At 42.3% G+C, this 14,884-nt stretch overlaps 1 protein-coding gene across 1 annotated transcript in view; it reads left to right on the plus strand.

Moving 5' to 3' along the window:
• The first annotated feature begins 34 nt into the window (after nt 1-34).
• LOC125718696 (R-spondin-2-like) overlaps nt 35-14,884 on the plus strand; it is a 39,358-nt gene continuing 24,508 nt past the window's right edge. Inside the window, exons 1-2 of the mRNA XM_048992680.1 lie at nt 35-1,549; nt 1,786-2,119. Of these exons, the coding sequence (XP_048848637.1) occupies nt 2,026-2,119 (94 nt within the window). The 5' untranslated portion in view covers nt 35-1,549; nt 1,786-2,025. The remainder of the gene's footprint in view (nt 1,550-1,785; nt 2,120-14,884) is intronic.

Raw genomic sequence — 14,884 nt, forward strand, 5'->3', positions numbered from 1 at the left:
AATAAATGGAATTCCAATGTAAGACTCATTTTTTGCAATGCAGTATGTCCTTGCTCTGTAATGAGGGATATGTTCTGTGGCTTGGTGTATTTTTCTGGATGAAATTCAAGTATGACAGTAACCAGTCAGAAATGTCTGTCATTGTTACCCTTTTGGTTTTCTGAAAGCACTTCCTTAATACTTATTATATATAGTGTCTGTTTACTGAAGTGTGTGTGTGTGTATACATACACACACATGCACACACACATCTGTGAGTTACTTAATAGGCAACTGTACAAAAGTGAGAAAATCACACTACTTTCGTATTTAAGATTGAGCACCACATCTAGTGGCCAAATTAGGCAAAGCAATTTTAACCTTGTACCACACTTTAAAAATATAATTCGAAGATTTAAAACGACTGAAACGTCTACCCGCTTCGCATTAAGCTCGTGTTAGTTGTAAAGGAGTAACTGTGTAAAACCTTGAATTGTATCTACAGTCATTACTTCGTTTATACATAATATTCCGTACTAATGGTCGTATGGCAATATTCTCGATTTTACTTTCAAGACTTTTTCTTTTACTTATTTAACTGGTTCGTTTAATTCATACGTATTCAAGTACAGCAGCTTTATATTTAATTCCTCGTGTATTGTTATCAGGCTCTTTGGGAAAATAATGGATATGTTAGTCAGCCAGCAGAAATTATTCAGAACTGGTTTAGTTGCCAGCTCAGAAACAAGCAAATGATACGCACCGAAGTCCGAGCTGTTTCCGTTTACAAAGACGTTGCAATTAATGTAAATTTTGATAGAATATCATACAGTGATACTAGGGAAGTATTACACATAGGCTACTTGTCCCAGAATTTACTAATTGCCACTCTTTCGTGGATCCATGTACGTAATACCTTGTAATGTCCTTTTTAGATTATGATAAACTGAGGTGAAAATTTAGCTGGCGGCGTAACGATTATTTAGTGTGCTCTAGGACTGGGTGTGCGGATGAATGCAGGGCTGCGATACCCTCCCGAGCGCTAGGACCCCGAGGAGCGCGGCGGACGGCGATGAAACGCGTGTCATTTTCAAAAATCTCTGCAAAGGAGAGGAAAAGTATGAGTCAAGACCCACGGGGTTTTTTTTTTTTAAAACATGCATGTCGTCTAAGAGAACCCCACATCCTTATGTGAGACGAACAAACGCCCAACTTAAAAAAAAGAAACTATGAAAACCTATGGTACTACTTAACCTCAACCGAGCGCAGATGTAAACTATTCAAAATCAGTATGCTTGTTCCTCCATTTGTCTGCTGCAAATAAAGCTGCTATAAGGTTTTAATTGTAGGTTATCATAAGTGACCGCGATTCTAAATAAGGACAAGCTTTCAATCAGGAGATCGGAGGATGAAAGGGTTATTTGAAACGAGTATTTGAGGGGGAAAGGTTGTACTCCAAACAGATCTGTTGACCAACTTTCGCACAGGAGAGATGCTGCCTGCGCCGAGCTCACAGTTTTACAGAAGGAGCTGCAGCTTAATGAAGCGGACTGGAATCTAATTAATAAAGGTAATTCAGCCTGCGCAATTTAAATATTTGCCGTGCTAACCACTGCGCAAAAAAATCGCTTGCAATAATCTGAATCCCTGTAACTACCTGATTAAAATGTGGTTTCAAATGCAGCGCAAAATACTAGACAATAACTAAGCCGGATCATTTTTTGCTGCTTTATTTCAAAGTCAGTCGGTAAATTCTTTTGGTTGCTAGAATCTACATGATGTGTGCATATTTCTTTTGTTTTACAGCAAACGAGGGGACATCCAGGACAATTTTACGCGCCTCATAAAATGTTGTCCCTTAAAGACTTTAAACTATTTTGTCACGGCTCGTCTGTGACTTTTTGGAATTCGCATATGATCTGACTTTTTTTTTCTTCGAAGACTTCTGCATAAAAACAACGCATAAAAGGAGGAGGAAGAGCGGAAAATTATAGTAATATTGACACTTGTCATTCGGGTGTGAAGAGCTCAGGCACAGCTGTCCAGATGCAGTTTCGACTTTTCTCTTTGGCTCTTATCGTCCTGAACTGCGTGGATCATAGTCACTGTCAGCCGCACCACTGGAAAAGGAGCAAAAGAGGTCAGTGTAAGATTCACTGTATCGCACACACTGTACATCTGCATTGAACGAGGGGAGAAAAAGTTGCTTCGGCTAAACTTTAAATAAGTAGGTCTATATGAAGTATTCCGTTTGTATAGTCTACGTGCAAATGATTTAGTATTGATATACACTCGTTTATTTTTATTAGGAGAAATCGTGTTGGAGATGTAGAGGAAATGTGTGCACGACAGCTGGTATATACGTGCACGACCAGGTATATAAAGGAGGTCATTATATGCGCGTGCTTGTTCAGTTATATTAGTAAATCATTAATCAAATTTTAATTGGAATTATTACAACTTGTCGTGTTATCATGCGAGAACAATTCAAGGTACGGCGATGATGTAGTGATTTTAAGGTATCAGGGACGGGCCATCCAAAGTGAAGATACTAGACAGGTACACTGAGTATGAATATTTGATGCTGTAATATTATAAAATACGCGCAGGACATGTTATGTATTAGGGTGATTTTGCGACGTTAATATATTGATGGGGCTGACAGTGAGGCAGCAGGTCGCAGGGTGTTCGCCCGTAATTTGGAGATGGAAATGCCCGCGCTGCACAGTAATAAAACATGCTTAATAACGTGAATACTTGTTGCATTTTTACCGCACGATATCAGAGAAGGCAAGCCTGAGCTTGAAAACGGCTTTTATGGAAATTGCCGTCATGAATCAAAGAATAAATACATCATTAACTATAAGTATAACTGGGTTTATTTGAAATATAACTGCTTTGCAATAATGCTTATTGATGCGTAAATCATCAGCTACATAATATGTAACTGAATTGTATTTGTTTTGAAATTTGTTTGAAATTTTATTTTAGAGGAGGATACAGTCTGTGAAGTGTTTTGACTTATTCGAAGTCATACTTTAATTCCGTATTTTCTTAATCATGCCATCATTATGCCGAGCGGAGATACCCAGCGCTCTGTCTCCAAAGTACTTCAATTTTTATAGTATGGCGTAATGAACGCCCAAGTGACACCTAAAACACCATGTGCGACTACTTATGATTGGCGAAATTATTTCAGTACAGCGCTTAAGAAATGAGATTCGGTGGGGGCGGGCTGGGGGTACCGGTACACCCCGAGGGCTTTGGGGCACCACCGCTTGGAGTCCTAGCCATAAAGTGTATACTGTGTCTTTAAATAAGCACAGAGCGCTGCCTTCCTGCGGTCAGCATAAAGCCGGGGATCTGCAATAACGTTCCCGGGGGGGCACTGGGCATGTTTGCTAGTTTCTGTTCAAAAAAGCCTGTAAATTACCATTCGATTGGGCTCTTACAAGTTAATGATGTCGGTGTTACACCTGTTTATGGTTTTAAGGTTTAGGTCGGTTAAGAAGTTTTATAGCTACAGTAATGAAAATAAAAACTGAAGCGTTACCTGAAAGGGATGTGGTTGGTTTGCATCCCTCAGCAGTCGTAAAAATGTAATATTCACCTTAAACAGGATTAATCAACCATGGTACAAGGATTCCAAACTATTAAGTGATTAAATTTAATAACTGACCATAATTATATTTAGCACTGTATTATTTCAGGAGTCATAATATTATGAATTACCATCGTTACACACCTTTAAAAATGTATCATTTGGAAAGGCCAGCAGAGTTTGGGAGTTAATCACAGCACAATCTCGCACAGTGAGGAAAATCAGTAAACTGAGTTGTTATAAAACAGATCAATTACGTGTTGCATCTGCTTATAGTTTTGAAGGTCAGCTCTTCTGAGAGGCTTGTTATGTGTATATTAATGGAAACAAAAATTAAATGTGATATCTGAGCTCATGCGGGTTGATGTAGGTCCCTCGACAATTGTAAAAATATATATATATATATATATATATATATATATATATATATATATATATATATATATATATATATTCAAGTTATACAGGATAGATCAATCATGGTACTGGGGCTCTGAACTATTAAGTAATTAAATTTAATAACTGACCATAATTACATTTGGCCCAGTGTTCTAGTCCATCATGTTTACCATTACAGCTACACACCTCTAGTAATACTAAAGGGTGAAGCAGCTTTAGAAATCAGTCAGAGCCTAGATATGTCCAGTGAGCGAAGAGATGAGGTGCAGGGACATCTGTAACCCTCTGACGTTCAGGGCTTTGGACCATTGCTGTAGTGCCAAACCCTGGATGTGATATCAGTGACCCTACGGTGTGCCGATTCTCTTTTAGCCTTGGTGCCTGACTGGTGCTTTGAATGCATTATACAGATGGTAAGTCAGGTCACGCATCATTTCAGGTGGTGGTCAGGTATTAATCAAATACCTCCCATACATGGACGGTCCTCATTCCTGGAAATATGGGACCATGCACATTGTGTCCCTGCCAGTCTCTGCATTAATGAGTTTGGGCAGGGTTTGTATACATTAGACCTAATAAAACTTACAGATACAGAAATCTGCCACTGTTACAAGTGCAATATCCAAGTATCTTCCATCTGCTTATCCAGTACAGGATCACGGTGGGGGTGACTTAAGCTTACAGATGCAATATGTTTCTATTAGATATTCAAACAAATAACTGGTCGCGCAAAAATCCCTTAAAAGGGATTTAAGGTATAGATAGTCACATCTATCCTTCTTCCAATGCTAATTATCCAGTACAAGGTGTCTGTGAGATAAAGTTACATTTAACTGTTACATTTTAGTGTACAAACGCACCTCCAGAAGTCATTTTGGTAACACTTTACTTGAGGGGACAGAAGTAACTTAGTTACTACTCAAGTACAAATCATGAACAAATATAGTAACTGCATGAAATACATGAACTATCATGACTGATTAATGACGAACAAACATTGGATCAGTATGTAACTAACACTTAGTTTCTGCTTGATTAATGGATTGATTAAGAGTGTACCGCTGCTACATTACCGTAATCTTTTAAACGATAGGTTACATTACTGTAAGAATTCAATAAAGCTCAACTATCAACATATGTGTGTGACCCCAGGACCAGGGTGGTGGGTGATCATTCCAGAGCTTTGGCTGTTTGTCTGAGACGTGTGCTGGCTGTCAGTGCAGTTCTTACAGTTGTTGCAGCAACATGCCACTGGACTTATCGAGCTCGACTGGGTGAATATCTTCTGCTCTTTAAACATGTGGTAACTGTCATTAGTTTCACTTTATGGAAATAGATGCCCTAGACGTAATAATGATATTTTGATTAAACAACCAGGCTTTTATTGCCCTGTCAGATGCAAACATCTCACTGCCTTCTCACAGCACACTTGTAATCAGTATTTTTCTTTTTATTTTTGATCTTTGCCAAGTATTACCACTGCTTGTCCTGAGAGTAACCTGTAGTCATCTCCAGCACTAAGGAAAAAAGCTGTGAGAATGTTGAAGGAGTGGTGGCACTGGGGGGGGGGGGGGGGGGGGGGGTGATGCTCACGGCGTGTCCCCAGGCTTGTAAATGACACCGTTGTCTTGGACTCGTCTGCCTGCACTCTCTCTCCAGCTGCCTGTACCTCTGGGCCCATCTGCCAGTAATCAGGAAATCAGCACAGGCTGTTGGCATCGCCCCTTTTCCTGGCTGCCCTCGTCCCACCACCAGGCTGAGTGTGATCTCAGATGCTCCATAACATAATTCTCTTAATGGGATCAAACCTTCTGGCAGAGGCCGAGCGAGGCGAGCCGGCGAGAGCGGCCAGTGAACCTGCGCGAGTGGGATGCCATCGAGGCGTGATTGCAGGAGCGAACCAGCTAAAGATGGGGTTTCCAAGAAAGCAAGCATGTCAGAGCCCAGAGTCTGTCCTTCTAAACATACCATAGCAAATGTGTTGGACTGTTGTTGCAGAATCTCTGATTTCCTATAACTTTATGCTTTTTTGGCATCTCCAAGTCACGTGCGGGTCATGCTGATTTCACAACGGGGATCTGTCTCCTTTTGAAGGTGAAATTAGCCCTAAACAAACATTTGAAATTTTAAGACAGGAATTCAGTCCGAGATTTATTTAGTCTGGCTATCTAAAAGCCCATAAAAGTCTATAAATGGTGTCTTCAGTGTCCTAATATTAGGAATCAAAGGTATTTTACAGCAGTAAGGAAACTGCAGGATGATTCATAGGGTCAATTATGAAGTAGTGATCTGTATACACACACATAGTTAATTAAAACAGAACCTGAGTTGATGCTACTTTCCTTAAATTTGTCACAATGGTGCCATCATAGCCTTTTCATGTTAATGTGTCATCACACTGAGTGGTGACAGGTATTGGCAGCCAGTGACAGCTGCTATGTTGTACCATCTATTAATGCTGTCACCTACGGCCATAATGGGTTCTGAGGAGACCAGTGCCGTTTCTGTCAGAATTCCTCATCCTTAGGAGTTACGGCAAAAGGGATTAGCTAACCGATATTACTGGGAAGGTATTTAAATGCCCTTGCCCTCTCCTAGCAGCGGTGACAGCTCTCCTGTCTGTGCTCTCATGCCCCCCCCCCTCATCCTCTGCTTGATGATGCCACCTGCTGACAACTTAAAAACAGCACACGAGTGCAAATACTTCCCAGGAAGACGCGATCTGTCACGTGTGCTGTGGTGTCGTTCTTCCTGACGACGATGCAGCCTTGTCAGCTGTGATAATCTGTGACTCGGCAGATCTGTTCCGTAAGGAGCGTAGCCGCTGCTCAGGCCTTCCAGTCCATCGCCGCTTTGGAGCAGAAATGGATCCCAACTAATACGTGGCACAATGCTGTTAATAATGTTTCTTCTAAAGCGTCCTTGAACATACAAGCACACACGGGGTAATGAATGTCTGTCGAATCTCGCTTGAACCTAAGCTGTCTCATTGCTTAAAACAGCATTTTCACGATGTTCATCAAAAACGTCATCAAAATTGACAATTTTCAGTTTGTCGGAAATATATTGTAATATATGATGTCTGTACATCACCAGTATAAAGTATATTTAATTGTATTAATTTGACTAATTTACGTAGTGCTTTGAAACAGGTGAATCCAGTTTTACGACCTTAGAGCCTCCTTAAGGGTTTACAACCATTTGGCTTCTAATCCAGTTTCTTAACATCAGTCAAGACCATCCTGAGAAACTGGCCATATATGTACTATATCCACCTTCCAGCTGCTTATCCGGTATGGTGTTAGCCTGAGGCCTGTATTGGAGCACAGAGTACATGTTCATTGCAGTGCAGTCAAATGCTACAGGAAGCTAATAAATGCCAGATCTTCCCATTGCATATTTTTGGCGGCGCAGGGAAGCAGAATCCCCAGAAGGGACCCTTGTCAACACCAAGAGAGCTTACAAATTCTACACAAGCACTGCAGTGGGATTCAAACCCACAGTCTTGGAGGTGTGAGGCAGCAATGCCTGTATTTAAATTGATTGTAACACTTTACTTAAAGCTGTCATCTCTAATGGATTTTATAGAATAGATACTTTCATAATCCATTATAATAGTCAGTATAAGAATAAATAAAGCATTATGGCATCTTCCATTGATAGTCATAAGGCATTATAGTGTTGATTATAAAACTCCATAAGCTCTAATGAAGCTCTCATCTATAATGCACTATAGATACCTTCATAAAGCATTAATAATGCATAATAAGCATGGCTATAATGTTATGCCTTTTTATAAAGATTTATAGTCATATATGTAATGGTTTATGAATGTGTTCATAGATTCTTGTAGACATGGTATTCATAAAAAGTGTTGCCAGATAGTTTATCCATACTAATCACTGCTGAGTATCTCACTTATGGGCATCTAACCTGGAGGTTAACATCTAGGGTATAAATGCCATTTGGCCAGTGGCCTGGGAAAGAGGAAAGGCAGCCAAAGTGAGGCCTTTCAGGTGAGACTGCACTATGATGTCATCCTCCAGACAAGAGGTGCAGGATGATGATGGATAGGACAGTGGTGAGAATGCTGAAAATGGAATCTCAATAAGGCCATGCAGCACTGCATCATTAGTGACCTTCAGTATAATATCTGATCATGAGCTGGAAGCTTCTAGTCTGGACATTAAGAGGCAGAACAGGACACGCTTGGTGCAGACTTGTCTTTGGCTAGGAGACCACAAGAGCGAGTCACATTGGGCTATCACTGCAGGTAGATGATCCCCTGTCTGAACATATAAATTGGCAAGTGTCCCAGAGACAAGGAGCTATAAATGTTTGTGAGACTATAAAGCAGCAGGTTTCTCTTAGAAATGTCCTGGTCTAGCAGATTCTCTCTCGGATTTCGATTGGTCACCTCGTTAGTGCTTGGAGTGTTTGGAGATTCTTCGGAATTCCCCCGGAAAGCTGTGGAGGACGTCGGAATGCCAGTTCTTGGATATGGTCTCATCTTGCACATCTCAGGGTCAAAGTTCACAGTCTGTGGTGAGAAGGACATGGCTGCAGGAGAAGGTGCTTTGCTGACGTAGAGCAGAGTCATTCCGTTTCCTCCTCGAGCGTTTGACTTGCATCACTCAGGAACGTAGCACACAGTGTGGTTCTTGCATGTGTGAACCCCCGCCATTAATTCCAGATGTTCGGATTTGAAGTTTTCACGGACGAGTTTCCTGTTCGTTCTCTGAATCGCCACGCAATGGATGTGTTGTGGTTGAACTTGTGGGTGAAAGGCTTGAAATCCCCAAGGAGGTTCTGTTGCAGCCTTTGTGTTATTTGACCTAAGTTGCATCTATAAATATTAAACTTTCTGTAATATTAAACATTGCTTTGGATAGAGGTTGTTGCTAAGAATTTATGACTAATGGATTTCATGATGTAAATCTTTGTTTCACCAGTGTAGGAAACTACAGGTACCCTCTGAAGGCTGAGTGTCCATCCTCGCTTGTCGCTCAGAGACTCGCGTTGTGCCGGACAGCAGCTCTGCGTTTTTGAAAGGCCCCTGTTTTCTCAGGTTTAGTAGTTAACGCTGGTCTTCAGACTCACGCTGAAATGCAAAACTGTGACGGGAAATGGGGAAGGAACCACAACTTTCACGGCTTAACTTTCTCCATTCTGTACGAAACGTGGGGTGGGGTAGAGTAGGCTGGTGTCAACGGCCTCAGAGACGCTTTCTGCCCGTGGAGCCAATCCGTCAGCACCAGATCGGGCCACTCTTCAGTCTGGGTTCTCTTCCTGTGGACTCATTAAGCCCATGTGAAACTTCCTGCTGGGTGAGCCTATTGAAGTAATGTTCAAGAGTGTAATGTGAAGCATGGTGAGTAGAATAACATTAGTCCAGTGCTATTTTAAACAGCTCCTTCTGAAAGGACCTGGACATGAGAGGCCTTTTGAGGTCAACCTGTGGACAGTTATCACTGTCTGATGACCTTAATTGAAGCTGATTGGATGAGATTTAGGATGTTGGGGGCGGTACCTGTTTTTATAAGGAATGCTTGTTGCTTAGTTAGAATAATGAAAATCCTCTTTGGCTAAAGGTTTAAAACTTACTTTTTATTTTTTACTGCATATTGTAAAAAGTGTATTTCTTGTAGTTTTTTTCATGCTCTAAAAGTTATTTATTTTGGGTATTTTATTTTCAAAATCTATGTCTTAAATGTAGCTGAATGTTTAAAGAGAACGGGTTAGTGATACACAGAGATTTGTGGAATGAGCTAACAATCGTCTGTAGTCAGGGCGGATGGAAATTTACCGAAACATCACCCCAGCATAAGGGACCCAGGTGGTAGGAAGCCTGAAAAATCTGAAAAAGATAAAATAGACTCATGTAATGCCTTGAAATTGCTTAAAATAGCCAAAAGAGCAAGAGAGTTGCTTTTGATTCTTCATTTCCAATCTGTGAGCTTTGGACATGCTTAATTAAGCCCTTGTTGTCATTTTTCAAGAGAAAAAGAATTTAAACGGCTATGCAGTAAGGATCTGAAACATATACTCTCTCCTCCGCCGTTCCTGTGATAGCAATACTGTCTTACTGTGACTTAAAACTAGGAGCTACATCAGCATGAATCTTTATATTAAACCAAAGTGAGAACCTGCTGTTGATTTGCTGCTAAAATGATCAGTCGCCTTCCCTTTCATAATTATGTACCTACTGGCAGCAGCTTGTGAAAGTGTTCATTCGCGGTGCTGGAACCAGAATTGGGTAATTCAGGTACAGAGAGTAAAAGCCCAGATCAAGATTTTGTTTCAACCGACCAGTTGAGCATAAAGAGTCTGGACTTTTACTCTCTGGACCTGAATTACCCAACTCTGGCTGGAACCCTTCTCACTGGACCAGGATAGACTGGTTTCGTTAGGAAAGGGTGTCTCTGCTGCTGGCATTCTGGGCATCTATCTGTATCATGTCACAGGGCCATGAATTGGTAGCTGTAGTTAATTAACATAGGCTCCGCATATAATGTGACATCATAATAGATTGGCAGACTGTAATTTTATTTGTCGACTCAGCTATGGTGTGGTGCTTGTCGCCTTACATCCCCACGGAGGAGGGTTTGGATCCTGCCTCACTCTGTGCTTTGCGGAGTCTGCATGTTCTACCCTTGCCTGGCCTCCCACCATTATGTAAGAGCATTCAGGTAGATGATCTGGTGTCTCTAAATGAGCTGTAGCGTGAGGCCTGCTATGCACTGGCATCCCATCCCGGCCGTTTCCCTGCTTTGTGCCTTTAGCTGCCTGGCATAGGCTGCAGCTCACACCCCCACAACCCTGTGCTGGATAAATAGTCAGAGGATGAATGGATGGGCTCAGTGAGAAACGCTTCACTTATCATTCCCAGGAAGCTTGCTGTGGGTTGGACAGAAATGTGAAAGAGAGAACATGTAGTTTTGCAGAATTCATGTAATTTCTTTGCAGTTCATCTGTGTGCTGTGGTGCATAGTTGTAGTGGTATGTTGCCAACTTTTTATTGTTTACAATGAATTTTAATTTCAAGGATTACAAGGATTACACACCCATGTTAGGGCTTATGAGTCTTGTAATTTTCAGGAATTTCTTTTTCCTATTTCTTCTATTTTTTCCATAAAAAGCAGCGTATTATCCTTTGGAAAAGAATCCCCTGTCTGCCTAGATGGATCAGCAGAAGGAATGGGTGGGATGTGTTCCAATGCCTTGAAGCAGCAGGTTTGCGTTCCGCCGACGCGGCTGTAAGAAGATATTCATGTGAGTAGCATGCGTCATGCTTGATGAACAAGTGTGAGACAGTAGAAGCTACTGAGTGACTCTAAAGCAGAAGGACAGGGAGGAAGATGAATGTGACCTGTTTGTGTTAGAGGAAACGGGGTGGAGGTTCAGTTTGGGGGCCAGTAGAGCCATTCGCATGGAAACAACAAAGGGGCGGCTTCCTGCTGCTCAGCACTTGATACTGATGCTACAAACCCTTTGTCCCCAAATTCATCAAAAACCAGGTGCCCCACTGAGGAAGTCTACTGTCCCACCTGGCTGGGGGCCGGAGTCCTGGTTCAGGGGGCCAGGGCCATATCATGCTGTCTGTTTCACACCAGCACTCTTAATGAATAAATAGGACCTGTTTCTTTCTCAGAAAAATAGGGCTGCAGGTTCATTAAAAACTAAAGGATTAGCCTTAAATGTAAACATGTGCGTTTCTGCTCCAGTAATCGGAGGGTAGAAATATAACCCGACCCTGACTGCTTCCAGCTGTGATGGGGAGAAGGTGAGATCCGCCCTGATTTTCTGCCAAATTAGACGCCAGGCCGTACTCATCTTTCACGCCTGCAAGAGGCGCGATCGCCAGGGCGGCCTGGCTGCGCCGAGTTCACTGGGTTCGCTGCCCAGTTTTGCCGAGCCCCATTCACCAGACATGGGATGTGGAGGAGCCTTCCTTCGAGAATGCCTGAGTTTCCTGCTTTCAGACTGGCCTCCCAGTCAGTTATGTACCGAGTCTATGTGTGTGTGTGTGTGTGTGTCTTTCAATGTTTTGTTTATATGATCCTCCTCTTGTTTTGATCGCCCGTCCCCCGTGTATGTCTATAAGCACCAGCCACTTCACGCTCCGGGGGGGGGGGACTTTGCAAGCAGGAACAGGCATTTTCCTCAAATGAACCATGGTGCAGTTCCGATTCGCCCCCTGGTTTCCGCTCTGTGGGGATGACCGATTTGAGGATTTGCACTCCGTACAGCCCTGCACCGGCGCGGCAGACGGGACCAGCGTGCGTTTTCACATTTCATCAACTGCCTCCCGAGGGACAGGCCGAGAGAAACTCTACCAAACATATTTTTCCCATTTTCATTTGATGTGGCAAATGGATTGGATTCAGAAAAAAAAATGTAGCAATTTCAGGGTAGCGCTCCACTGAAACGGACGACATCTGTACAGCAGGAGCTCGTTACACAATTTTCATATTTTAACTGAATGTTTCCCAACATTCCTGTTGTATTGACACTCCTGCAAATTTGACTGGTTTTACCTGCTTTTTACTTCTTAGACAACAAATACAGGATGTTTACAAAGATCGCATGCTTAATGTGTCTGTACTAATAAAACAGATCTTTTCTGATTGCAATTTCTGACAGAAATACAAGTGAAGAAAATAATGCTTTATAGTTTTTCTTTTTCAATTTGGCCAGTCTGAAATGTAACCTCTGAAATGTAGCCTCATGAAGTACAATTTTGTCTTTGGCCCTGGAGTCGATATTGACAGTACAGTAAAAGGATATAGTTTCTGTAATATTCCTGATTTTATTTTGACCCTAATATGATGCCCTGAATGAACCCATAATATTAAATAAACAAATCCTCCTTATCATCAGAATGTCATTGTTATATGGTCCATGTAGCCTGTATTAGCTGTTCTGTATTTCACTGTTGTCATCGTTTAGTCAGGTGCCTTCGTATCTTTATGTAAATCATGGGACATTGTTGGGGTGGATGGTCGTTGTTGTCAGGGTTGTAAGTTTAGCAGCCTCCCTATTTAAACGGATGTGACTTGCAGAATCTGAACGTGCCTGATCCAGCGACGACCGTCATCTGGCGTGAGGCGTGACCTCCTGCGCTTTATCGTCCCTGAATGGATGACGACACAATGGCAGGTCAAGATGTAAGACCAGCTTCTCACCTGCGCTCTATTTGTGCCGCATTTGCAACCTTAAAGGGGGCTGCACATTGATCCACAGGTCTAATCGAGTCACTCTAATACGCTTTAATTCCCTCGCCGAGTAGATTCACAAAATATGTTACGAGCTGGAGTGTGTCTATGATTGTAAACAATGGGGGGATGTTTATGAAAATAAGGTGAATGAGACTATGCAACTCATAGTAAATAAGGACCATTTCAGGGCTCTGCGCTCCTTCCTCTTTCATCTTTCCACTGTCTGCCTCATGGTCCCATGCATGCCTCTCAGAGTTTAAACAAACACGCTTCGATTCAGTGATTAGAGTGGATGTTGTGTTTCTCGTACAGCCATGGGGTAAAAAAGTCATACTGAGACATCAGATAGTCTTATTTTTTGTGGTTCACTTTTAGGTTCAATTTAATGGTCAAAGACTGGTTGGTGACTCATGGGAGGATGTCCTGAAACAGCCCATAATGAGCCCGAGGCATTAACAGTGACCTGGGACTGCTCTGCTCTAGGCTTCCACCGCATAGCTAGCGGAGTCGGTCCTGCTTCCCCCCCCAGGCTCCCCTGCTGCTGGTCGCCTTGTTGCCGTCTCGCTCCCCTCACCAAGCGAATGTAAGAGGTGCCCCCAGCAGGGTCTGAGGAAAAAGGAACTCTCTTACTGGGAAAGAGGGGGGGGGGGGTTGGGGATTATAGCAAGATCTTACAAGATGTGCAACAAGCCAGCAAGAAAAACAAGCCATAAAATCACACCTCGCCCAGCATGCTGTTACAATGTTAGGAAATTGCTAATTGCGTTTTCTTTTTTGAGGGAAACAGGAAAATAACATAAGCCTTATTTAAAAAAAAAAAAAAAAAAAAAAAGCCCAAAATAATGCGTAGGGATTTGCCAATTAAAAGAAGGGTTTGCCATGTTCAGATGTGGTGTATAGGAGGACACAGTATGGGGAGGCCACTTGTCTGGTCAATGCTGTGGAGTGCTGATAGTTGGCTGATCATCTGGTAGCTAATCTCCAGTGACGTACAGCTCCGTCTGATGGCTTTGAAATCTGAAAAGGTGCTGAGAATTTTTAGCGAGAAAAAAAACCCCACACCTTGCGATGGAATAATTGTGATCATCGGCTGTCACGTTGCACACACTGGCATTGATATTAATTAGCGAATTATGCACTTGGGTCAAACTAAGCAAAGCAACACGGAAAACGTCCATATAGTCCAGATGTCTTTTTTTAATTGGCGGCATAACATTGGTTGTGTGCGAATGACAGTTTATGTAATTTGGAGGCCGGCTGTCATCAGTCACAACACACCGACACTTCGTTAACTTCTACAAGTTCGCACGTCGATGCAGGCCTAAAGCCCAGGGCCAAATTGGGTTTTCGGCCTTAAGCCGCCGAGGAAACTAAGTCCCTCTAAGCGGGACGCTTTGATTCAGATTCTTGATTTGCTCTCCAGTTGTTATTTGGAAAAAATAAAGATTTTATATGATGTTTGTTTACTTGTTACAGCGCTGTGGTTTTACAGTTTTTTTTAGACAACCCTATAGCATGAAGCGAAAGTGTGGTCGTTTAGCGTTTGGCGTTAGACATGATTAAATCTATACTCGGTGGTCGCCGTTTTTTGTACAGTTTCTCAAATTCGACGCAGCCATGTATTTGCAGGGTTAGACTAGCTAAAACTAATTATGAGTGTCACTCACAGCTTCGCGTTCTCACAGTC

This window comes from Brienomyrus brachyistius, chromosome 23, assembly GCF_023856365.1.
Source record: "Brienomyrus brachyistius isolate T26 chromosome 23, BBRACH_0.4, whole genome shotgun sequence".
NCBI classification, from domain to species: Eukaryota; Metazoa; Chordata; class Actinopteri; order Osteoglossiformes; family Mormyridae; genus Brienomyrus; species Brienomyrus brachyistius.